The sequence below is a fragment of the Triturus cristatus genome, chromosome 9 (genome assembly GCF_964204655.1).
Source record: "Triturus cristatus chromosome 9, aTriCri1.1, whole genome shotgun sequence".
NCBI lineage: Eukaryota > Metazoa > Chordata > Amphibia > Caudata > Salamandridae > Triturus > Triturus cristatus.
This window is the reverse complement of record NC_140592.1, coordinates 1,168,666,803-1,168,691,491: the sequence shown is the minus strand read 5'-3', so window position 1 is coordinate 1,168,691,491 and position 24,689 is coordinate 1,168,666,803. Positions and strand designations below refer to the sequence as shown.

The window sequence follows — 24,689 nt, the reverse complement described above, 5'->3', positions numbered from 1 at the left end:
CCCTCCCTCTCTGCTAAGCCCCAGGTGCTACTACTCTTAACTGCGGCCTGATCTATTCATCACAAAATCTTGGACCACCAATGCAGCAGGACCTGATTTAGCCACGGCATGGCTGTCTGACTATATAGTTTTCCATCTACTCCCACCATCAGAAAGGGTGGTGGCCTTGCCATTGTTCTTTTTTTTAAACAATTGAGAATATTGGAGCTGTACCTCCAAATTCCTGCAGACACCCAGTCGCGGCCGGCATGATGGGCGGGTGGGGGGGTTGGAAATGGGGTAGTCATGGTGGGGGCGGGGCAGGAGGGGTTTAATTAAATAAATAAAATAAAACTCACCGTCCCGCGCCACCTCAGCTCCTGGCTCCGACTCCCGCAGTCCCGTGTTTTCCCGCTCTCAACAGGAAAGCCACCCACAGGCAGCCTTCCTCCCCTCCGCCAATCACAATGCTGCAATGGCAACGTTGTTATTGGTGAGGCGCAGCGGAGAGCGCCCCAGCCGGGCCATTTTCTCTATGTAGGCTACATGCAGCAATCTACATAGAGAAAAAGGGGGAGTGTACATGACTGGGTTGGTCAGCCCTGGGGCCGACCAAACAGTCAGTGCCCACAATGTGGGAAAGCCACTCCACCCCTGCCTGCGAGTAGGACTGCCCATGCACCCCCCCACAACCAGGCACTTCTGCTTTCTCGCAGTGCGAGAAGCAAAAACAAAAAATGGTAGTTTTACCATTTTATGTTTCTGCCTTCTCGCACTGCGAAAAAGCAGTGGGGCGACACCCCTATGGAGGAGCCGCCACTGCGGACACCTAAGATATCTGCTTTTCAATTGCCATTTTGCCTAACTGCTCCCTCACAGATGTATTGTGTTACCACTCCCTTCTTCAACTATCTTCAATTTTGTCAGTCACTATGCAGACTTTTTGGCTTTACTCATTCTCTGTCAGTCTTCTTTCTTGGTTCTATGGGATTGCAACATCTGTGCTGCTTATCAAGATTGTCCAATTTTCTCTTCATGCAGGACTACTTGACTTATTTCAACATGATTAAACAGTGTATTTAATTACTTTCAAATCATATCAATTTTGATAACAACGTCTGTAAAAGCATGTAAATGGCCTCTTATGCACTTATTGACTGTCACAGGTTTGCCCTGACCAAGCTCTGGTCCTATTTGATGTTTGTTTGCTGAACTTTCCCACTATTCTTCAACACAATATTACTTATTTACAGAAACATTTATGGTCCAAGCTTTCTCCTTAATCTTTTCTGAAAATGCTTGCCGCCTCTGACATGTAGTCTTGCACTTTTCAACTATTATTCAACACAATACTACTTATTTACGCAAACATTTATGGTCCAAGCTTTCTCCTTAATCTTTTCTGAGAATGCTTGCCGCCTCTGACATACAGGCTTTTAACTCACCACTTAACCACGATATTACATCATTCAATCACCAAGTTATTTAATCGCTAGACGCTGTACTCCCAGCTTCATCTAATTCTTCTCATTGTACTTATCCCTCCGGTACATGGTACAACACAACGCAGAAGGATGCCAAATTCAACTGCAAAAGTTGGAGCTGTGCTGGTGCAAGGATTATGCACCTGAAAGTAAATGTAAACAAAAGAAAGCCGCTAGAGCATTATGCCACCAATCGGGCATCAGCATTGCTGCTGACATAATCCCTAGTCCTTCTATGGAAATTTGTCTCTGCTCCACATTTTGCTGCGTTCTGTGTTAGGCCGCAGGCATGGCTGCTTCGCTTTTGTGGCTAGATACCCCTGCCACTGCGGATTGGGGGGGGGCTCAACTTTCATTCCGCCACTGGTACTTGCATGCCATTATTGCTACATTTTGGGTTTCTTGCAGCAAGAGGGTCGCCTGATGCTTGTCTATAGTGAAGGAGACCTACGGCGTCAAGCCTCATTTTGGTTCTAATGTCTACCAATACATAGACAGAAAAAGGATATACCCTGCTAGTATCATTTTTCTAAGATGTCTACATTAATTCTTTACACCAATTCAGGAATTTTAAACGCCATTTCATTTAAACCATAGTATTTTTGGATGTCCGTTCTTGTGGTGCTGACACGTTCTGACCCAGTCATGTTTGGCAGTTAGGGGTACTTTCATGACCGATGAAATAAAATAAAGACATTTTAGAAATGAGTGTGTGAAGTAAACGTACTTCTATCGGGAAATAAGCTCTGTGTATCTGAGTTTGTTATGCTCTTAGGAAACAAAGCACAGAGCCAACGGGCACTAGGATCATGATGACACACAGTGGAGTTCGGACAACATACACGGTGAAGGCAAAGGAAACAAAAGAAAGTGGGGCCAAAAGGGAAGTTAGGGGGTGCCGCAGAGACAAGCAAGGATAGAGGAAATCCTCCCTAGCTGGAGATGATCAGCTGTAGTAGCGACAGCCAACACAAATAAAGAGATAACCTTGTTACCTGGGAAATCATGACACTCATATTTGGATTCAGCAGGCACAGTGCTACATTTGTTGGTCACATGTAGTGGACACTGGCACTTATTTTGAGGACAAAAACAATCTCAGAGCAAGAAAGAAAAAGGCCTCAAAAGGAAGCAAATAAGGAGGAGAAAGAAAGGGAAATTGTGACCAGGGGAGAAATCAGCGTTGAAAAAAGAACCTACTATTGGCATGGGATTTTAATTGCATGCATATTTTGTCATTTAAATTAGTGTCTGTTGAGAAGTGGATTATTGGTAGGGGCAAATGTAGGTCTGCCGCTGGCAATAAGGCCACTAACACAGTATAGGGCACAGAATAGGTCTTAGAAAATGATTCCTGTTCTCCTTTGTCTCGCTCTGCTCTCCTCTCCGTTTTTCACTCGTTTTTCTTTCTCCCTCTATCTTTCTGCACTGCCAACGCTACATCCCAGCAGCACTCCACAAACTCAACCCAGGCCGCACCAACAACAACTGAAAACTAGCTTCGCCGGCCGACACCCACAGACCCTTCAGCTGTCACCGCTGCCCACAAACCTGCAGCACCGACAGGAACACGGACCCAGCACAACCCGACTGCAAGAACACACCCGAACCGAAGACCGTGCAATGCATCCTCCTCAACGTGCAACCCCTCCACAAACACGCCACCGAAATCTGGAACCTCTTCGACAGCACCACCCCAGACGTAGCGTTCTTCACCAAAACCTAGACCAACACCACCTCGGGACCGGACATTGCCACCACCATTCCCCAAGGATACAAGATCACCAGAAAGGACCGCCACACCCACCCAGGAGGAGGAATCGACATCGTCCACAAATCCACCCTCTGCCTGAGCACACTCCCCGACGAGCCCACAGACATGATGGAACATCTACACTTCAAGATAGAGACCAACCCTACCACTACCCTCCAAGGAACCCTCATCTACCGACCCCCGGGACCCCGCAGACCACACACCAACTCCATCACGGGTATCATCTCCCCGCATGCCATGGCATCCACAAACTACACCCTGCTGGGAGACTGCAACTTCCACATCGACAACCAACTGGACCCCAACACCACATCCCTCCTAGACATCCTCCACAACATTGGACTCCGGCAAATCGTGACCGAACCCACGCACTCCGACGGATACACACTCAACCCCCTCTTCACAACAGGAAACTCCATCACCTTCAGCCACACCACCGAACTACCATGGACTGACCACCGATGCGTCCACTTCACCAGGGGTGGGTGGAATTTGCGAAATTCATTCTCGCAAATTATCGCGAAAATGTTAAAAATCTCCGCAAACATGCGGAAATATCGCGAAGATGCAGAAGTTTTTTTCCCACCCCACCGGATCGGGAAAACTTGTCGGCGAACGCGGGGATTTAGTTAAGGCGATCGCGCGCACGCAAGGATGTATTATTTTACAGCGCGAGAAAGCAAAAGATTTCCGGAAAAATGCGGATTGCAGATATTTTGACATTTTCGCGCTCTCCGTGGAACGCGAAAATGTCAAATTATCGCAATTTCCGCGAGCGGAACAGATTTTTAGCCCAGGCCTACACTTCACCTTCAGAACACCCACCATCCACAGATACCAGCACCTGCTCCCACAAAGAAACTGGACCAGAGTCCCCGATGACCACCTCACCTCCTCACTCAGCAACTCCACCCCAACCATCGTGGAAAACGTCGACCCCAACACAGCAGCCCGAACCCTGCACAGATGGATCTCTGACAGCACCATCATTGCCCCCATCAAGAAAAACAACAACACCCACGCCAAGAAAGCCAGATGGTTCACAAGCGAACTTCAAGAGTCCAGACGCACCTGCCGCCGCCTCAAAAAGGCCTGGAGGAACACCAAATCCACAGAATCTCACAACAACTTCAGAGCCGCTAACAATGCCCACCACCAACTCATCAGAAAAACGAGGAAAAAAGCGATTGAAGACAGAATCTTCACCCACACACACAACAGCAAAGAACTCTTCAACATCATCAAGGAGTTTGTCTAACCCACCAGAGAGTCAACTGACATCCCTCCCTCACAAGACAAAGTCAGCACCTTCTTTCACCACAAAATCAAGAGCCTCTACGACAACTTCGACGAAGACAACCCACACACGGAACCCCCACCAACCACCCCTGACACCCTGAAGCCAACAATTGACAGCTGGACAGCCCTCACCACCGAAAACACACTGAAGACAATGAAGTCAATCCACTTCGGGCCCCCACAGACCCCTGCCCCCACCACATCTTCAACAGAGCCTCCGACAGCATCGCACCCATGTTCCGCCACACCATCAACCGCTCCCTGGCGGCTGCCTTGTTCCCCGATGACTGAAAACACGCCGAGGTCAACCCCCTCCTGAAGAAACCCTTGGCGGACCCCACCAACCTTATAAACTACAGACCCATCTCCCTGCTCCCGTTCCCTGTGAAAGTAATGGAGAAAGCCATCAACAGCCAACTCGCCACATTTATCGAAGAGCAGAACATCCTCGACTTCTCCCAATCCATCTTCAGGAAAAACCACAGTACGGAAACCGCCCTCCTCGCCACAACAGACGGCCTCCTCGCCACAACAGACGGCATCCGCACCCTACTGGACAAAGGAGAAACAGTAGCCCTCATCCTCCTCGACCTCTCAGCGGCATTCGACACAGTCTCCCACCGCACCCTAATACGCAGACTTCACGATGCAGGGATACAGGACAAGGCCCTCGACTGGATCAGCTCCTTTCTCTCCGGCAGAATGCAGCGGGTCAGACTCCCCCCTTTCCTCTCGGACCCTACACCAACCACCTGCAGAGTCCCTAAGGGGTCCTCCCTCAGCCCTACGCTCTTCAACGTCTACATGGCTCCACTCGCCCCCATCGTCAGAACCTACAGACTCAACATTGTGTCATACGCAGATGACACCCAACTCATCCTCTCCCTATCCAACGAACCCAACACCGCCAGACACAACTTTCGAGAAGGCATGAAAGCCGTCGCCAAATGGATCAAGAACAGCTGCCTACAACTAAACACCAACAAGACAGAAGTACTCATCATGGGCCCAAACCCCGATGCCTGAAACAACACCTGGTGGCCCTCCGCCCTTGGAACCACGCACACAACCTGGAAATCATCCTGGACTCCGAGCTCAAAATGGACCGCCAGATCAACTCAGTCTCGGCCTCCTGCTTCCTCACCCTCTGCCTCCTACGTAAGACCTTCAAATGAATCCCCCCGAACACAGAAAGACCGTCACTCACGCCCTGGTCACCAGCAGACTTGACTAGGGCAACACAGTCTACGCCGGAATAACCCAAAACCTCACTCGCAAGCTACAGAACATCCAGAACGCCGCTGCAAGACTGGTCCTCAACCTGCCAAAACACTGCCACATCTCCCAGCACCTGCGCACACTCCACTGGCTCCCCATCGATGCAAGAGTCACCTTCAAGATGCTCACCGACGCACACAAGGCCATCCACGATACCGGACCAGCATACCTGAACAGCTGACTCAAATTCTATGCACCCCAAAGGACCCTACGATCAGCCCAGCTCTCCTACGCCGTGGTCCCACGCACCAGAAAAACCAGATCGGGAAGCCGCTCCTTCTCCTTCCTCGCGGCCAAAGCCTAGAACGCCCTTCTGCTCCACCTCAGACAGACAACATCGCTTCCCATCTTCGTAAGAAACCTCAAATTGGCTCTTCGACTGACCCCCTCCTTGATGGACTGGAACCTGCACCCACCCATCCCCAGCGCCTCGAGACCCTTATGGGTGAGTAGTCGTGCTTAACAAATGCCTGATAGATTCCTATGCTCAACCCTTGGTAACGTGGCTGCGAGCAGGCAGGCTTAACTTCAAAGACAGGTATGTAAAGCATTTAAAAACATCAATTCAGTAAATAATTAAGCCACAACACAAAATAAAAATCCAACAACAATTGTTAAAAATAGCAAATATTTTTATCTTTTAAATGACACCAAAACAAAAAGAATCCACTGTCGGCAACCAGAGATGTGAATTTTTTAAGATTAGTCACTTTCTAGTGCTTAGAAACCAACAGTGACCCTATTTGTCATTTCATTGCCTCTGACAGGGACACATTCACCTTTAGCAATTGTTCTGGAGGATCTCTCACCACTCTTGTGCAGCCCCCTCCAGCAGGCTGGGTCCAGTTAGAACTCCTTCCTCGAAGTTCTTCTTGCGGGTCCCAAAGTATCCAACACACAATCCAAGGTTATGGAATCTCCAGGAGGGTCCTTGAAGGTGTGAGACTTCAATTTCCGCAATTCACTTGGACAAAACCCTTACAAATCCACTAGTAATACTCCAGGCTGGGAATTCTCTGTAGTGATGGTCCAGGTGAGCTCTGTTAACCTGTAACTTGCAGGGAGTCCACTCTTTAGTCCTTTTGAAGCAGGTTTGATCCACAGGGCTGTAGGTTCAAATGGTGCAAAAAGGCACAAACTTCAGAGTGCAAGCCTTTGGAAATACACATCAAACTCTTCAGCGCAGACCCTTCTTATTCTCTTAAGTTTCAAACAGCAGATCTGAGAGGCACCGCCCCTCTCAGATACTTATTCAGTGTTCTCTGGGGACAAGCAGGAGGGAACTCCTGTCCAATGAGCTGCAGGGTTCCACCCAAAGGTCTTACCACTTCCTGCAGAGTGTGGCAAAATGCTAACCCAGAAACCACTATTCTTCCAAAATTCAATATAGCAGAATTTTCAGCAAGGAGAGAAGACCTGGCTAGACACACCCCTAGGATAGCAGGGTCATTTATCACCTCTTCAAAGCAGCCAGGCTCACCCACTTATCTCTGACCAATCAGAACATAGCAGTGCAGGGTTGAATTTTGGCTTACAGACAACAAATGTCTTATAGCTTCTTGTCCGTACATTTTACAATAAATTCAACAATATCATATTGTTGGATTTATCATTGCCATTCTAATGAGTCCTTTAATCCTAGTTGTATGGCTTTTCTTTCTCCAGTTATTAACTAATAACCTTTTCCAATGTTAACCTGTGGCATGGGATTTGCAATGGGAAAAGTGACTTTGGCCTATTTTCAAGCACCAGGGCTTATAAAAACATATTTTATAAGTACACTACATATATCTACAGGACCCCCACCCCAGGAACACCTAGGGGAGACTTTAGAGGTTCTGAATATGTAAAAATATTGCAGATCCTCCCTCCAAAGTGGTCCTACCACCAAAGTCGATTTATTTTTGGCAGCACTTTATCACAATGTGGGGAGTGAAATGTGCAATTTCACTTTACCCAGGGCATATAAAACTCATTTTATAAGGGTCCACCTTATCGATACCTGATCCCCCTACCCCTGGGACACCTAGGGGAGACCCTGGGGGTACCCCATATGCCCAAACATTGTAGGTTAACAATTTTTATGTGCCCCAAACACACAAGTCGAGTTTGGGCACAATTTAAATTTTAAAAGCAGTCCTGCCACACAGAGCCACTTTTAAAACGACCTCAGGCTTTAGCAGTGCACACATGCAAGTGCAGAAAGGTCTGCTGGCCTCTAAACTGCCATGCCCTATTATATACTAGGGACTGATAGCTAGTTTCAATCCCCCTGCCCTAATATGTACTAGGGCTCTATGGGGTAGGTCATGCCCATCACAGAGCTACCCCAACCCTTAATGTACCCTAGTGTATGTAGGTGTTTTCATTGTATTCTAAGTGTTTTCAGCATAGCACTGGCCCTGGTTAGGCAGAGCCCAGGGTCAGTCAGAGTCAGTTACACCAGTACCAGTCAGCAAAAAGTTGGGGGGTGCCCAGGGCACAGGATTACTTTGTAGCACAGCCCCCAAAACGAAAGGTGATGGGTTATTAACCTACCCCCTGGTAGTCCTCATCAGCTAAGTGGAAAAACCTGGAAAGTCCATCCACAAAAGTTGGGGGTGCCCAGGCCACAGGATGACTTTGCAAGAGTGTAATACTGAGCCTTCTCTTTTTATAAATCCTTTACCATTTCCTGGATGTGCCATGAAGCTTTGGAATACACCACCCTCTTGGAACAGAAGTAACCTTTGTGAATCAATTGCACAGCGCCGGGATACAAGAGAGAGAATTGTGCTGAGAAGCCTGCCTCGGGCCATCTTGTAGTCATATGCCAAATTAACTCCTCTGCCAGAAATAATAGGGTGACAAATATACACTGAAATCTGCTTCTGTATGATGTGAAAACCATTATTAGAATTATCTAGCTGCATAGAACCCTGGGCAGAACATTTTGCAGTTGCCTCCAAAATACAGGACGACGCATCTCAGATTCCACTCTTCTTCTGCACTTTTATATGAACGCCTGTTCTTTAATCAGAGTCTCCAAGACCAGAGCCATATTGATATCTAAGAGAACAACGAATTGCTTGTCTCACTAATAAACAAGCACTGGCAAAGCGAATGGGTCTGTTTTTAAGGTACATGCAGTCGTAACACAATTCACCACTAATCCTTTTTGGGGTCCCGGAGTAGCATGCTACTCGCCAAAAAAGCATTTTGACGCCTTGTCAGAGGGAGTAAGCTCTATATATTTGCAATTACAATTACCGGAGAGCACAACCTAGGAGGGAGGCAGCAGGAGGGGGCATAGAGGGCTATGGTTGTAAAGTAGTCTCTTTTGTAGTTAGTGCAGCATGCAGTTAAGCCTTGAGTGGAGGTGGAAAGAGACATTCAAACAGCCAATAATGTTAAGAGGCCGCTGAATAGTACGGATGGATGTCATTTCTGGTATATCAGTGTAATTTAGCATCATTCCAGGCATTTGGCATAACAAAATGTATGTATAATCCTGAGATAACGCCACATGGTGTAACGAGAAGACGATTCGATTAAAAAGCCTAACACAAGAGGATGGAAACAACGCAATTGGTATGTACGCAAGCTGCATTTTCTGAACATGAGTGTCAAAAATCAATTCAAACATACAATTTCGAGTTGGATTTTTACCTGAGTGCGTTCAGGTAATTCTTTTAAGCGCCAAATGCATTAATTTTTTTACAGGAGGTGCCATGGAGACTGGGAGGCTACTGTACATTCAGCAGCAGCTACCTCCTCCTATCCTGAAGACATTTCCCTCTTTTTTGGTCTGCCATTGGTAATTTTGGATTTTTGGATTTGGATTTTACAGGGAAAGCATCACTCTTTTTTGTCTGCAATCAGTGCTACATCCACACCATTGGAAACTTTACTTTTTTGGGTAAAAGCAAATATGAGAGATGCCAGGCAACACTATTTTTCTTTTTGTTAGTTGAATGGCCAGGGGGCTTGGAGTGAGGGCCCATGTAGGAATAATATTTGCACATTTTTGGGAAGGAGAAGGTCTGCGGTTAAAATATACATTTCTCCATTGCTGAATGCATTTTTTGGAAAATTGGGTACAGATTTGTTAATCATTAGACTGTTCTATTGTTTTACTGTTAATAGCCTAGTCTGAAGTACAGTAGGTCATGGGTGTAGTTTTAGTGCTTTTTTCGCATTTTCACTGCAGCTTTGCTATAGGATTTTCTAAATCATTTTAGGGGCTTGTGGATGTCCTTGTTTCGCTGAAAAATATAGGTTGTTTTTTTGTCTACATTTCCCTGTGGGGGGCTTGTGTCATGTTGGCTCCTGGTATCCAGGCCCGCATGGCCAGACATTTTGCTCTGTTCTCAGCTACCTACTTCCCCATGTGTGTATCCACTGTTTTGTTCTGACTCATGTATGTGTGAGATGATTGATTATTGTGCTTAGTTACAAACCACATTTTAAGTATTTTGGAGAGATAATTGATGTTGCCTTGAGCCATTTTTAGTTGAGGAATTCTTAAAGTTTTTTTTCTGACTTTACTGATTTACTGGTGGCGGGTAAAGGCAGTCCCATGGGAGGGCCCAGATACATTTTGGGTTTATATATTTGTGCAATCCTTTCCCTGAAATCTTTAAAGATTCTTTTGGGGGTGGAAGGTGCTTCTGGCAGAATAGGGCAGTCATGTTCTTTGTATCTTCTCTGCTGGCCATGTGGAAGACCACAGTGCTGTGGTGCTTGTGTGTGTATGTGTGTCAGTCATAGGCAGTCACTTTGTCTTTATCCTCCATGCCTCCTTTGGGCCACGCGCAACGTACGATTTGTCTTTGCTCTCCATGCGTCCTTCCTTGCTGGCCGATGCCATGTGGTGAGCCACCACTATTTTGTTGAGTCTGTGGCAGTTTCTGATTTTTCATCATTTTATTACATGTTCTAGTAGTTTTCATATTAAAAAGTCAAGTTGTGTTGTTCTTTTTTTTGGTTTTTCCTAATATATTGTTCCTGATATATTTATTTGTGCTTGTGGTTGATTGTAATAGTCTATGGTACACAGTTGTTGTTCTTGATTAACTTATACAATGTTTGCCCTTTACCTTCCATAGGGACACCAACTATTTAATAATTTATAAAATGTTTGCCTGCCCCATATTCCCACATTCCCATGGGCCCTGGAGATAGACCAATTAATTATTAATCATTTTGATGTTTGCCTGCTCCCCTTCCCACCTTTCATAGGGGCCCCATGTGACCTGGAGGCATACAACCATTATTAATCAATATATTAGATTTGTGCCTGCCCCCTCACCATCTCTTATAGGGGCTCTATGGCCATGGTGGGACACCAACTATTGATAAATTAATTTATTCAAGTTTTGCCTACCCCCACACCTTTCATAGGGGGTCAACAACTCTTTATCAATTAATATATTACCTTTTGTTTCCGCTCCCACCGCCTTCCATAAGCAGCCCATGGGCCTTGGAGGAACACTAGATATTTTTATATTAATTTAATCAGTATTTTATAATATTGTTATGATGATGTTATTAATAATTTAGAACATGTATTGCATTGACAAGAATTGTCATGCTCTCTCTTCTTGTTATTTTTATTGCCTGCAGGTACCTCAGAGAATACTATAGTATAGTTGACACCAAAGTTGAGGGAGACCTCTCTGCTGAGCCTTTCTGCTGTTGCTGCTAACCTATACAAGAAATAAAGAACATGCCCAAAGAACGAGATTCCTGCCAAGAAAGTCAAGAGAAAAAGAAGTCTGTTGCCAGTGCAGCCACTGACACCAAGCACTCATACTTTCTCTGGACATGCGGTAGACCCACTGCACCCTCCAATTGGGTGAAGAATCTGGTAGGAGGATCCCCCTTTGACTAACAACCACACCACCACCAACACCAAAACTGAAGCAGACGTCTCTCCGAACTGCAGTTATGGCTGAGAGCAGTAAATCAGGAATTGAATTGTCCTAGCAACAAATGAAATCTTCACAGGAAACTCAACAGCAACCACAGTCTTTTACACCTAATCTCCTGGAGGCATGACCAGGGTGGAAAGTTGAGCTTGCTGTTGAGCAAGATATTGTTGTGGATGCTCTGTCACTGGACACACCAGCTTCACATTCTCCTTCAAAGGAAGAGAAAGAGCACCTCTCATCTTCTCCAAGCCACTCTTCTGATGGTATTGACAGGGTATGAAGCACGAGACTCGCGATGAGACACAAGGGAAATACAAGCTTCCTGAAACCAACACAACAGTTAAGTCAAAATGCAAAACAATATAAATCCGAAAATAAATTAGAAAAATAGAGTACAGATTATTAAACAAAACAACATGAAAATGACAAAAATCCAATAAGGGGACCTCTAGTTATGAGTTTTTAAAGTTTTAAGTAGGACTAGTGCCAAGAAGCACAAAGTGCCAATGATAGTCAATGGTCATGGTAGACCAGAACTTAGGAGCAATTTGACACTGACCACAATGGGGCAATGGTTGGACACACCAATCAGATTCTTCATGGTCAAATATTTTACCTTCTAACTTTAGTCATTTAAGTCCTCATCCACTACCGTAATACACTTTTAAAGCCCAGCATTACCTCAGAGGAGGCACTAAGAGACTCACAGCATGTCAGGTACAGTCCAGTCTAGGTCCTCAAGTTATAGGTTCTTCATTTAACTATAACTGAATAATTCCAGTGTTTTTTTAGTTTATAATGTTACATTTTATCTAGCATTTTCTCATAACTAAAATATCACTGTAACCTTTCTTTTTTCAGTGAAAATATATTCACACACACACACACACACATTTATGAAAACTAGCAACCAACTCCCACAGAGTGAACCATGGAAGGAGACACGGACTCCAGGCAGTTAGGATACGGCATCTGTTTTATTGAATCAGATCATCCTCAATCCCATAGTAAAAAACAGAAGCGTTTCGCCTGCACAGCAGGCTTTGTCAATCCAAATGGCGCCATACAAAAGTGAGTTATATAGCCCTCCCCTTCAATAGAATCTGGGTAGACATAGAAGATAGACTCTACATTTTTTAAAAGCTTGGTCGGTAAGTTCTGCTTATTACAACATATATTGACTGTGCAAATATAAAAAATAAATAACTAAATACAACTAACAGCATAGTATGCAAATCTTCCGAAATATGCATGCACTGAAAATGCATGTATCGTCCACCCTTAGATGAAGCATGTCCTAGTGACAATTCGTAGAGCACTGGTATGTTTTACTAATATGACGCCAAAACTCTCAAAACATGCTGCCCTTTATGAAATGCAAACCTATGTATACACATTAAAAAAATTCATGCTTGTAAATGTCCCCTCCAAAGTCCCTTGGCAAAACATACAATGCAGTTAATGTGAGAAAACACCGGAAACCGCTCCGCCAGTAAATGCCGGGCCCCGGGGGAAGCAGAGTCGCAGACTAGTCTTCCCCCGGGGTCATTCGCGCGAGGGTAGGACCAGGTAGGGTCAAGGGGTGGAGTTAGGGGGTGGGTATATGAGCGCAGGGGAGGAAGGCGACTTCCTCTTCCTGCGCTCGGCACCATCGGGAGGGTTTAGAAAAGGGTGTGTGACGAGAGTAGTGTAGGGTTAGGCCTTGGGGCATTTGGTCGGTGCTTTCCTCGTTGTTGTGGCAGGCGGAACGTTGTGGATGGCGTGTGACGGTGCCGACGGTGTGGCGACCTCCGAGGAGGTGAGGCGGGCGTTGTTGGTTCTGGGGCGGGCCGGGAGGGAGGATCTTTTGCGGCCCGGGGTGCTGGGAGAGGCGTGGGTGGGTTATGAGAGGGCTCCGCGGGCGGCCTCGGCGGGGGTGGCGGCGGCGGTACTGGCGTGTCAGGAGGAGCCACCGCTGCCGCCACCTCTGTGTCTCTCGGGTCTGCGGGGGAGGGGGCGGGGTGCGGGCCGAGCGAGCCAGGCGCGCGGAGGCCGGCGCAGGAGCCTGCCTCCGCGGCTTCGTTTTCCCCCATTGACGTTTCAGGCCCACGAGGCGGACGGGGGCGTGGCGTCGGCGTTGGCCGCGGAGGAGCGGCTCCCGGTGATTGCGGCTGCGGCCGGGCGGGCCGGCGTTGTGGAGGGTGGGGCAGATGGGGGAGCGGGGGGGCCAGGGTTGGGGCTCGTGGCGGCTGGGGGGGGCGAGGTGGAGGAGGTTGTGGCAGGGGTGGGGGCTGGGGGGCTGGGGCCTGCGGCCGGGGCGGGGGACGTGCTGGCTGGTGTGGAGGGAGTGGGGGGGGCTTTGGAGTCTGAGGGCCCCCTTGATTTGTCTCGGGGGGGTCCCGGGCGTCGACCCCTGGTGTGTCGGTTGGCGGCGCGGGGCGGCCGGGAGGGGGGGTTCTCGCGGTTCCGCCCGGAGGGGGCGTGCCGTCGGCGGGGCTCGGACAGTCTGCCGCGGGGATTTTGGAGGGGGGGTCTTTGGGTACCCGCCCCCCCCACGGCTTCCGGGTTGGTGCGCGTGGACTTGGGAGGACAGGCTGCGGGAACAGCGCCTCCGGGCGCAAGTGGAGGATGCGCGGCGGGCTGAGCAGGAGGGGTGGGTGGGTGCGGTGTGGGAGGCCGAGGCGGAGGGGCCCCCGTCGCCCACGTCGGAGGAGGAGCGGTGGGCGGAGCAAGAGGAGCGGGGGAGGGCGGAGAGGGCGAGGGGGCGGGTGGGGGGGGCTGTCAGGGGTCCGCGGACGCAGGCAGGGACGGCCAGGACGGCTTTGAGGCCCGATGGTGCCGGGGCCCGCCCAGGTTTGAGCGACCTGGGGGGCGGGGGGGGATCCAAGCCGGCGGCTGTCGGCAGAGTTAAGGGGAGTACGGTGGGGCGCAAGACGGCCCCTTACCGCCGTCAAGAAGCAGTAGGGCGGTCCGCGGCGGCCGTCCCTCCAGCGCGGGAGCGGGCAGTGGCAGCGGGGGGGAAGGGGTCACGCATGTCTGGTGAACTGAATGGCAAGGGCGTGAAGAGAGCGGCGAGAGAGGTGTTGTGGGTGCCTGGAGGTGTGGAGGCAGATGTGGAGTTGGATTATGAGGCGGAAAGTGATGAGCTGGAGGACGGGGAGGTGCGGGATGACTGTGACGAGACGGGCGCAGGCATGGACAACAGAGAGGTTGGTGTGTTACAGGTCCCCCGGAGATCGGCGGACAAGGAGACGGGAGAGAAGCGGCGGGCGACCCCCTCCGGAGGACGGCTCAGCGAGCGACAGCCGACTTTGACAGGTGAGCGGGTTTGGTGGTCGGTATGGGACGGGGGTCGCAATGGGGGAAGGAAGAAGGCTTGTAGGTCGGTTGGGGTGGGGGACGGTTCTGTGAGGGAGGTGGTGGAGGCTCCCAAGGGTGGGCTCCCGACTAAGGACAAAGCGGTTGGGGGCAAGGCGGTGGCGTCGGCGGGGGTGCAGACAGAGAAGGATGGGGGTAAGGAGGAGGCGTCGGGGAGTAAGCTCCCGAAAAAACTGCCCTACATGGGCCTGGCTATGCCGTTGGGGTCGCACTTGTCCGACAAAATAAAGGGAAAGATCTGGAAGCATGAGTACGTGGACGTTTTTAAATTGCTGCATAGGGAAGTGCAGGCCAAAGAGGGCTCCAAGGAAGAGGAGTGGGAGCTGACTAGGCGGCCGAGGGTGCCGGTAAATATGGAGAATTGGACCTCGGCCTTTCTCATTTACGCGAGTATCTATTGCGAGAAGCATCCCGATAGGGCAATCGCATTGCTGAAATACATGGATATCATCAGGAAGGCTCAGATGCAGTTTGGGGGTTTCGCGTGGTTGAGTTATGATGAGGAGTTCAGGGCGCGGGTCAGTGCGAACCCCGAGAAGCATTGGGGTGAGGTGGACCAGGAATTGTGGATGCAATGGATGGCGTCTACGCATTCATCCGCATCAACTCACACGGCGAGTGGTTTGCCGGTCTCGTATCGGTCTTTTCAGTCGCGTCCCGCCCATACTGGGGCGGGGGGGACCACAGCACCCACAGGTGGGGCTGGACAGTCTAGCAAGCCCGGCACTTACAATACCGGGGCCTGTTGGAGTTACAATCGGGGGTATTGTTCCAGGTACCCGTGCAAGTTCAAGCACGAGTGCTCTAAGTGCGGGGGGAAGCACCCCCTTACGCAATGCCTTACACTCACCACTCCTTCCGAACAATGGCGAAATGCCAAGGGGAAGGGGCAGACTGGACAGAAGGGCCCCTACACCGGTTAGGGTGGAGGCGATGGCCCCGTGGCTCTCCCTTTACCCGGACAGGGAGGCCGCCTTAAAGATTCGGTGGGGCTTTACGGATGGTTTTCGGGTCGGGTATCAAGGTCCCAGATCTCGGAGATGGGCCGACAACCTCAAGTCAGCGAAGGAATTGCCGGGGGTGGTGGCGGCTAAACTCTTGAAGGAGGTGGAGGAAGGCAGGATTGCGGGCCCCTTTTATGACTGGCCGATGGAGGATTTGGTCGTTTCTCCACTGGGGGTGGTGCCCAAAAAGGAGGAGGGTGAGTTTCGGATGATTCATCACCTATCGTGGCCGGAGGGGCAGTCAGTGAACGACTTCATCGCGGAGGAGGATTCCCGGGTGCTGTATGCGTCGGTGGACGATGCGATCCGCCTTGTGCGGGTGTGTGGGCCGGGGGCGGAATTGGCAAAATGTGACGTGAAGTCGGCTTTCCGCTTGCTACCTATACACCCGGCGGATTTTGCGCTCCTCGGGATGCAGTTCGGGGGGGCCATCTTCGTGGACAAAGTCTTGCCCATGGGGTGTGCGGTTTCTTGCGCATTGTTCGAGATGTTTAGCACCTTCCTGCAGTGGGCCTTCACGCAGCGGACTGGGCACCGGGATGTCACGCACTATCTGGATGATTTCCTCTTTCTGGGGAAGGCAGGTTCGGGGGACTGTGGCAGGGCTCTGTCGGGGTTCCAGGAGTTGGCGGAGGGATTTGGGGTTCCGTTGGCGCCCGAAAAGACGAGTGGGCCGGCTTGCGTTCTGACATTCTTGGGCATTGAGCTGGATTCCATCCAATGGACAGCGAGGCTCCCGGCCGCGAAGGTAGAGGAAATTCAGGAGTGCCTCCAGTGGGTGATTAGTGAGAAACGGATTGCGCTGCGGGCGGTCCAGAGGTTGCTGGGGTTCTTGAACTTTGCGTGCCGGGTAGTCAGGGCAGGGCGGACGTTCTGCCGACGGCTCGGCATGGCCATGTCGGGGGCAGTGCTTCCACACCACAGGGTCAGGATCTCCATGGGAGTGAGGGCGGATCTGCGGACGTGGTTGCTGTTCTTGATGGAGTTCAATGGGGTCTCATTGGACTTTGTGGAGGAAAACACGGTTTGGCAAATCCAAATTTACTCGGATGCAGCTGGGGCGGATGGCTTTGGCATTTTCTGGGACGGGAGGTGGTGTGCAGAGACCTGGCCGGAACACTGGAGGAAGCAGGGGAGGAGCATTGCCTTTTTGGAATTTTTTCCTTTGTTGGTGGCACTGGAAGTGTGGGGTTCGGAGTTTCAAAACAGGGCGGTGTTGTTCCATGTGGACAACATGACGGTGGTCGAGTTGGTCAACCGGCAGAGGGCAAGGGACCTGAGGGTGTTGCGCTTGTTGAGGAGTTTCATGCTGAAGTGTTTGCGGCTGAATGTGACTTTTCGAGCCAAGCATGTGCCAGGGGCGAATAATGACATTGCGGATGCTTTGTCTCGTTCGCAGTGGCAGCGATTCCGGCGACTGGCACCTGGAGCGGATCTGTGCAAGACGGGGCTGCCGGATGGCATTTGGGCCCTAGGGGAGTGAGGGTGGTTGACCTAGTTGAAAATTCTGTTGCTGTTACCACCAGGCGGACCTACAGACGGGCGTGGGCAGAGTTTGTCGCCTTTATGGGTTGGAGCGGGGTTTCTGAGGCTGGGGGACAGGTGGGGGTGGAGCGGGGAGTATTACAGTTTGTGCTGCACTGCATGGATAAGGGGTTGTCGGCGGCAACCATTTCAGGAAAACTGGCAGGGGTGTCCTTTTATTGCTGTCTGTTTTTTGGTTTTGACCCTACGAAAGGTGTGATTGTTAGTAGGGTGTTGCGGGGTTGGGGTAGGGAGCGGGTTGGGGGCTCTGTGCCGCGGGAGGCCATAACGTTTGAGGTGTTGGTTCGGTTGGTTGCGGCGTTGCCGCTCTGTTGCTATGATGAGTTTGAGGTTCGGGTTTTTCGCTTGTGCATGGTCTGGATGTTTTTTGGGGCATTCCGGGTGTCTGAGTTGCTGGGCACGCGGGCTGGGGAGGGGCGGAGGTATGAGGACGTCAGATTGGATGCGGGGCGCCTGGGGATTTGGCTCGGTCGGTCGAAGACAGATCAGTTGGGCCGGGGTAAGTGGGTTTGGCTGAATGAGAATCAGGGAGGGGGTGTGTGCCCGGTGGCTGAGTGGCAGGCTTTTGTGAGGGTGCGGCAGCTTGGGGTAGGGGAAATATTTTGTCACAAGTCTGGGGCACGAGTGACGGCTGGCCAGTTGTTGGCGGTGTTGCGCATGGCGTTGGTGCGTGTGGGTTTGGAGCCGGCGGGTTTTGGAACTCACTCCTTCCGGATTGGGGCGGCGACAGCGGCTGCTCGGCTGGGGTGGTCCTGGGATAGGATCCGACAGATTGGGAGGTGGAGGTCAAGGTGTTGTGAGCGTTACGTGCGAAAGTGACGGGGCGGGGTGTGGGGGGTTGGATGGTGCGGGGTGTGGCATTCTTGGTGCGTCTCTAACCTCTGTTTCTTTCTTAGGTTGCGTGGGAGGCCCTGGGGCCAAGACGGTCACATGGATCGTGGGGCATTCTTTTGTGCACTGGGCGTCGAAATATGCGGAGCAACAGGTGTACGGCCGTAACCTGGGACTCAGAGGACAACTTCACGAAGTGCACTGGTGGGGTAAAGGGGGAATGCGATGGGGGGCACTACTGCCCTGGCTCGCGAAGATGGTCCCACAGAAGGGTTGCCCGGATCTGTTGATTATACACCTGGGGGAAAATGACTTGGTTCGGCTGTCGGGTTTGGCGCTCTTACAGCTGATGCAGAGAGACTTGGAAGTACTTAAGCACAGACTGGCGGGGGCTTGCATTGCATGGACAGAGTTTGTTCCGAGGAGGATCTGGAGGGGAGCTGTTAAGCATGGGGCAATTGAGAAAGCGCGTCGAAAATTGAACAGAGCAATGCGCGTTTTTTGTGGGGAGAAGGACGTCAAGGTGATCAGTCACCCAGGACTGCGACTGGAGGAACCACTGCTATTTAGGGATGACGGGGTGCATCTGTCTAGACTGGGGAACGCCTACTATATGATGGAGATGAGGGATGTGGTCAGCAAGCTCTGGAATGAGGCACTTTGGTGTCGCAGGGATGTGTGAGGGGCCCTGGCCTAGGGGGTGGGGCAGGTACCCGCCCTACAGGGGGCTACCTGGTTGGCGGTACTTTGGAGGGGTGGGGGGAGTCATTAGCGGGCACACCCATCCCTCGGGGGGGGAAGAGTGAACGAGGTGGGGGTATTGGAGGCGTGAGTGGAATGGCCGAGGAGAGCCGGGAGGATGCAAGGAGGTTTGTGGAATGGTGAGGAACGGAAGGGGCATGGAGTGGTACAAAAGGGGAGTGTGGAGTGGGTGAAAGGAGTGAAGGATGGTAGAGTGTTGGGGGAAAGGTTTATTCATATAATGTTTGGTTATTGTTTAATGTTGTGCAGCCTGGTCCTAATAAATGGCCTTTTACGCTAAAGACACGGTGTGGTCTGTTTATTGCGCGATGCCGGGCCCCGGGGGAAGCAGAGTCGCAGACTAGTCTTCCCCCGGGGTCATTCGCGCGAGGGTAGGACCAGGTAGGGTCAAGGGGTGGAGTTAGGGGGTGGGTATATGAGCGCAGGGGAGGAAGGCGACTTCCTCTTCCTGCGCTCGGCACCATCGGGAGGGTTTAGAAAAGGCCACCCACCCGCCCTGCAGTTGAGGGTTGGGTTTCCAGGGTTGGCTAAAGCGTGCCAGTTTAGGACAGGCTGCGGGGTGGCGGTACTTTGGAGGGGTGGGGGGAGTCATTAGCGGGCACACCCATCCCTCGGGGGGGGAAGAGTGAACGAGGTGGGGGTATTGGAGGCGTGAGTGGAATGGCCGAGGAGAGCCGGGAGGATGCAAGGAGGTTTGTGGAATGGTGAGGAACGGAAGGGGCATGGAGTGGTACAAAAGGGGAGTGTGGAGTGGGTGAAAGGAGTGAAGGATGGTAGAGTGTTGGGGGAAAGGTTTATTCATATAATGTTTGGTTATTGTTTAATGTTGTGCAGCCTGGTCCTAATAAATGGCCTTTTACGCTAAAGACACGGTGTGGTCTGTTTATTGCGCGATCACCTCTGACCTGTATTTTAAGAGCAAAAGTTCACTTCAGCTCCGTTCCTGTGATCTCCGGTCACAATAATTTTAAATCTCAGGGATCGGGATAGAATATGAGGCAGCAGCTTCCCCGGGAATGCAATGAAACACATAATGTGAACATTGCTCGGTAAATCAACTTCCCAGCGCATGCTTTGACCTCAACCAAAACTGCATATCCCATAATGCAACATATCCACAAATTGAAATAACGGAGACACACGAGGCAAAGCATAGGAACACTTGAAGATTAAAACCGGATTTTAGAGTTCAAGTTCATGCCAAAAGTTTGTTAAATGGAAGGGACTAAAAAGTCTCAATGTCCAAATTAATGTAACAGCATGATACATTCAGTTCAAACTGGGCACAAATTGAGGATTGAGGGAGACTGGTGAACAAAAGTTGAATTCGCCAAACATACCCCCACCGCATCGGCATAGGCCATCCGCAGTGCCCAGTCACCAGAAGGCACCGGTCTTTTGGGCAAGGCATTTCTTGCTCGGGAAACACAGATCCTGCGCTGGCAGTCGTGAAAACCGCCCCGCTGCGGGCCCTGGGCTGCCTCTGCAGTCATCCTTGTTCCTCTTTCCGGTTGCCACACTGGGGGCTCCCCGCTAGTACTCCAGTACTCGTCAAAAGAATTGCAGTCGTATGAGAGAGCCACAAACAACTGGTGTTCCGTGTAAGGCGTGACGACCAACCACGCCGAAATGGATGAAAACAAGCAACCAACTCCCACAGAGTGAACCATGGAAGGAGACACGGACTCCAGGCAGTTAGGATACGGCATCTGTTTTATTGAATCAGATCAGCCTCAATCCCATAGTAAAAAACAGAGACGCGTTTCGCCTGCACAGCAGGCTTTGTCAATCCAAATTACACCATACAAAAGTGAGTTATATAGCTCTCCCCTTCAATAGAATCTGGGTAGACATAGAAGATCGACTCTACATTTTTTAAAAGCTTGGTCGGTAAGTTCTGCTTATTACAACATATATTGACTATGCAAATATAAAAAATAAATAACTAAATACAACTAACAGCATAGTACGCAAATCTTCCGAAATATGCATGCACTGAAAATGTATGTATCGTCCACCCTTAGATGAAGCATGTAGAGTCTATCTTCTATGTCTACCCAGATTCTATTGAAGGGGAGGGCTATATAACTCACTTTTGTATGGCGCCAATAAAACAGATGCCGTATCCTAACTGCCTGGAGTCCGTCTCTCCTTCCATGGTTCACTCTGTGGGAGTTGGTTGCTTGTTTTCACACATATATATATATCTATGTATATATATATATATACATATATATATATTATCTACTGGCGGTCGCCAGTAGATAGTTATAGTTAGGACTGTGTTTCCATAGGAAATCTCAAAATTCTATTTTGAATAACTTTGGCGCCGGTTGACGAATCTTCGCGAAATTTTCAAAACTAATGGGGCGCTCCGCTCAGCTCCTACCCTAAAAGTCTCGGGGGGATTCGTCAAGCAGGGGCCGAGAAAAAAGGGGGGTCCCAAAACACGTTTTCCCCATGCATTTTCCCATAGGACCTTTAGTCGAAGGTACAGCCCGAACGGCTGAACAGAATTACTTGAAATTTGGCAGAGAGGTAGTCCTCAGGTCAGAGAAGTGCCTTTTGCATATATGGAGTCAATCTGTTCAGTAGTTCCAGAGAAAATTGCAGTAAAAAGCACATACATATCTATAGCCGCGCACCGTGCGCGCACCGTGCGCACACCGTAACGTGCGCGAGCGTAATTCTGATTGGTTGTTACATGTTGTCAGGAAGTGTCGGCCGCCATTTTGTTTGTTTTCAGTGCAAGAGTGGAAAAGGAAGGTGGCGAACGTGAAAAGGGGGCAGGGTAGAGAGTTCCTGACCCCCTAGCCTTTGTCAGGGGGTCCCTGAAGGACCCCGAAGGCAGAAAAAAACATTAACATTTTTTTAAATACGTAGTTTATTGAAAAATAAATATATAAAAAAAATTATAATACATACATAACTTAGCATTTAAAAAACCATATAAATTCACTGAAAAAACCATAGGTTTCACATACGTTATAGTTAGGAATTAGCATTTAAAAAACCTTTCAAATTCACTTAAAAAAACATAGGTTTCACACATGTTATAGTTAGGTGGATATTTCACTCATAAAAAACCAATGAAATTCCCCCGTTATAGTTACTTCAGATAACTATAACTCGCGCGACCGCCACTCTATCACAAGGATGATGTCATCAGTGATGTCAAGAGTGATGCCACTGACCATGTCATGAGTGATGTAATATGTGACGTCATGAGCAGAGGATTGCGGGCGCGCGAGTTATAGTTATCTGAAGTAACTATAACGGGGGAATTTCATTGGTTTTTTATGAGTGAAATATCCACCTAACTATAACATGTGTGAAACCTATGGTTTTTTAAGTGAATATACATATATATATATATATACACATTTACACAAAAACAAAGGCTAAAGATAAGATATAGTTAGGTAAAACCTATTTATGTTTGCTATACAAACCCAACTTAAACTACACAAACATTAGAAATTCTAAAGTTATAGTTCTCTTAAATTATAACTCACATTTATTCTTACGCACCACTTTTCAATTAATATCACTTGCGTACCTCCGTACACAGTCTTGTCACCTCACTCACCACACTACATTAACTATAACTCACCCGTTCTCCATGCACTAGCTATACCCTTGGATATTACATAAGTTATAGCATGTGAAATCATTGCATTAATTAAAACACTTATGACATCTGAAATTATATTATTTCCCGGAACACAGTGCATGGTACAGTGGCGATTTATAGTTAATGTAGTTTAGCGAATGAGGTGACAAGACTGTGCACGGAGTTATAAATTTGACATAGTAATTTGAAAGTAGAAATTAAGTTCTACAAATTGCTCTGAGTTGGCAGGCACTATTATCCTACTCTCTCCCCAGTCCCTTCCTGAGTCTAAGCCATGTCCCACACTACAGCCCGTCTCCACCTCAAATTCATTATATGTACAACAAATGTATTTTTCATTTGCTATAGAGAAAGTGAGAGTTGTGTAAGTTCTACTCTAAAACATCAAAGCTTGGGCTAGGTTTAGGTTTCATATGGACATGCAGGTAAGCTTAGTCACATGGTTAATCTAAGGAAGAAGACACATCAGTGTTATAGAAGCCACAAGAAGAAGACACCTTGGGCCCGATTATGAGTTTGGCGGTGCGGGAGCGGACCGGCACGCCATTGGCCTGCTCCCGCTCCTCCAAACCCTTGGTCACACTCCCCGCCAGATTACAAGTTTCCTCGTGTCTTGCAGGCAGTCCCACGGTGGTGTTCCTGAAAACGGGCACTGCAATGGGAACGCCCCAAAAAGTTCCAGCATGGCATTGATTGGAAGGTCCAAGCCATGCAGGAACTGGGGTGCATGCACACATTGGGGTACATGTTGTGCCCCCCTGCATGCATTCCCATGTACATGGGCAACAGGAGCCTTTTGTTTCAGGACCGCCAGCCTTTTCATGGAAAGACCTCCATGGCACCGCTGGCGGATTTGAAATTCGTAATATGCATGGCAGTGTCCCAGGGCATTTTACAAAAACATTTTCTGCCTGATCAACCAAACCTGTTCCCCCCTTTAGCCCCATCTTAAAAGAAGTTCCCTGGCCTACACATTTTTACCCAGAAATTATATTGCTCCTCAAGTTTCTTCATTGCTTCATACCTTTTGGGTATTGTCACTCTAACAAACTATGGGCAAAGTCTGTCTTCCATCTTGCAGTGCACCTCACAGAGATGGAGATTGTCTACTAGTGACAGAAGAGTTATGTGGCAATGGCAACATCCTTGATGTCAGACTAACCTCCTGATAACCTGTACATCATCCTAAATCTAAGCAAGCTCGCTCACTGTGGAACAGAATCTGGGCAGTCTGATTCATGTGATGTTCATTCCACTCCCAATCCTACAGTGCTAAACCCACCCTGTCAGCAATGCCCCACTATTCTCTGTGGACCATAAGTGCTCCTTTGCAGCAAGCATTGTGGACACAATGACTATGGTGCAAAAAGGGCATTTATGTGAGTGGCACCAACATGTTAGTACCGCTTTGAAATGAGCCCTCTGCACTGTGAACATGGTGCCACTCACATACATAAATGTACTTTTTGAACCAGAGTGCCTGTGTATTTGCTGCAAAGGAGAGAACAGCACAAAATATGTATGTATATATCGCAATTAAATTAATCTGTGATGTAAATAATTCCTCCTTAAAATGAATGAATATGAATTAAAAAAAATATAAACATGCCTTACATTGCCCTGCCACTTCCATGCCAAGCAGGTCATACTCCCAGTCAATGATGCCAGCTTACTGCTGTTTTGGGAGACCCTGATGTGGTGGAGCATAGAGTGCCACACTCTCCCCCACCAGAATGTGTGCTCTGCCAGGCTGTAGCCCTTGCAGGGCCTGCCACCTGCTGCCAGCATGAGGAAGAGGTGGGGCTGCACCTAAAACTGAGCCCTGCGATC

At 49.3% G+C, this 24,689-nt stretch overlaps 1 protein-coding gene across 1 annotated transcript; it reads left to right on the top strand.

Annotated features, from left to right (window-relative positions):
- Positions 1-14,521: 14,521 nt before the first annotated feature.
- On the top strand, positions 14,522-19,200 carry LOC146799572 (uncharacterized). The gene is made up of 2 exons (XM_085628082.1): positions 14,522-15,023; positions 18,529-19,200. The coding sequence occupies exons 1-2, from the start codon at positions 14,738-14,740 to the stop codon at positions 19,143-19,145; spliced, it is 903 nt and encodes a 300-aa protein (XP_085484208.1). The 5' UTR covers positions 14,522-14,737; the 3' UTR covers positions 19,146-19,200.
- Positions 19,201-24,689: the final 5,489 nt, after the last annotated feature.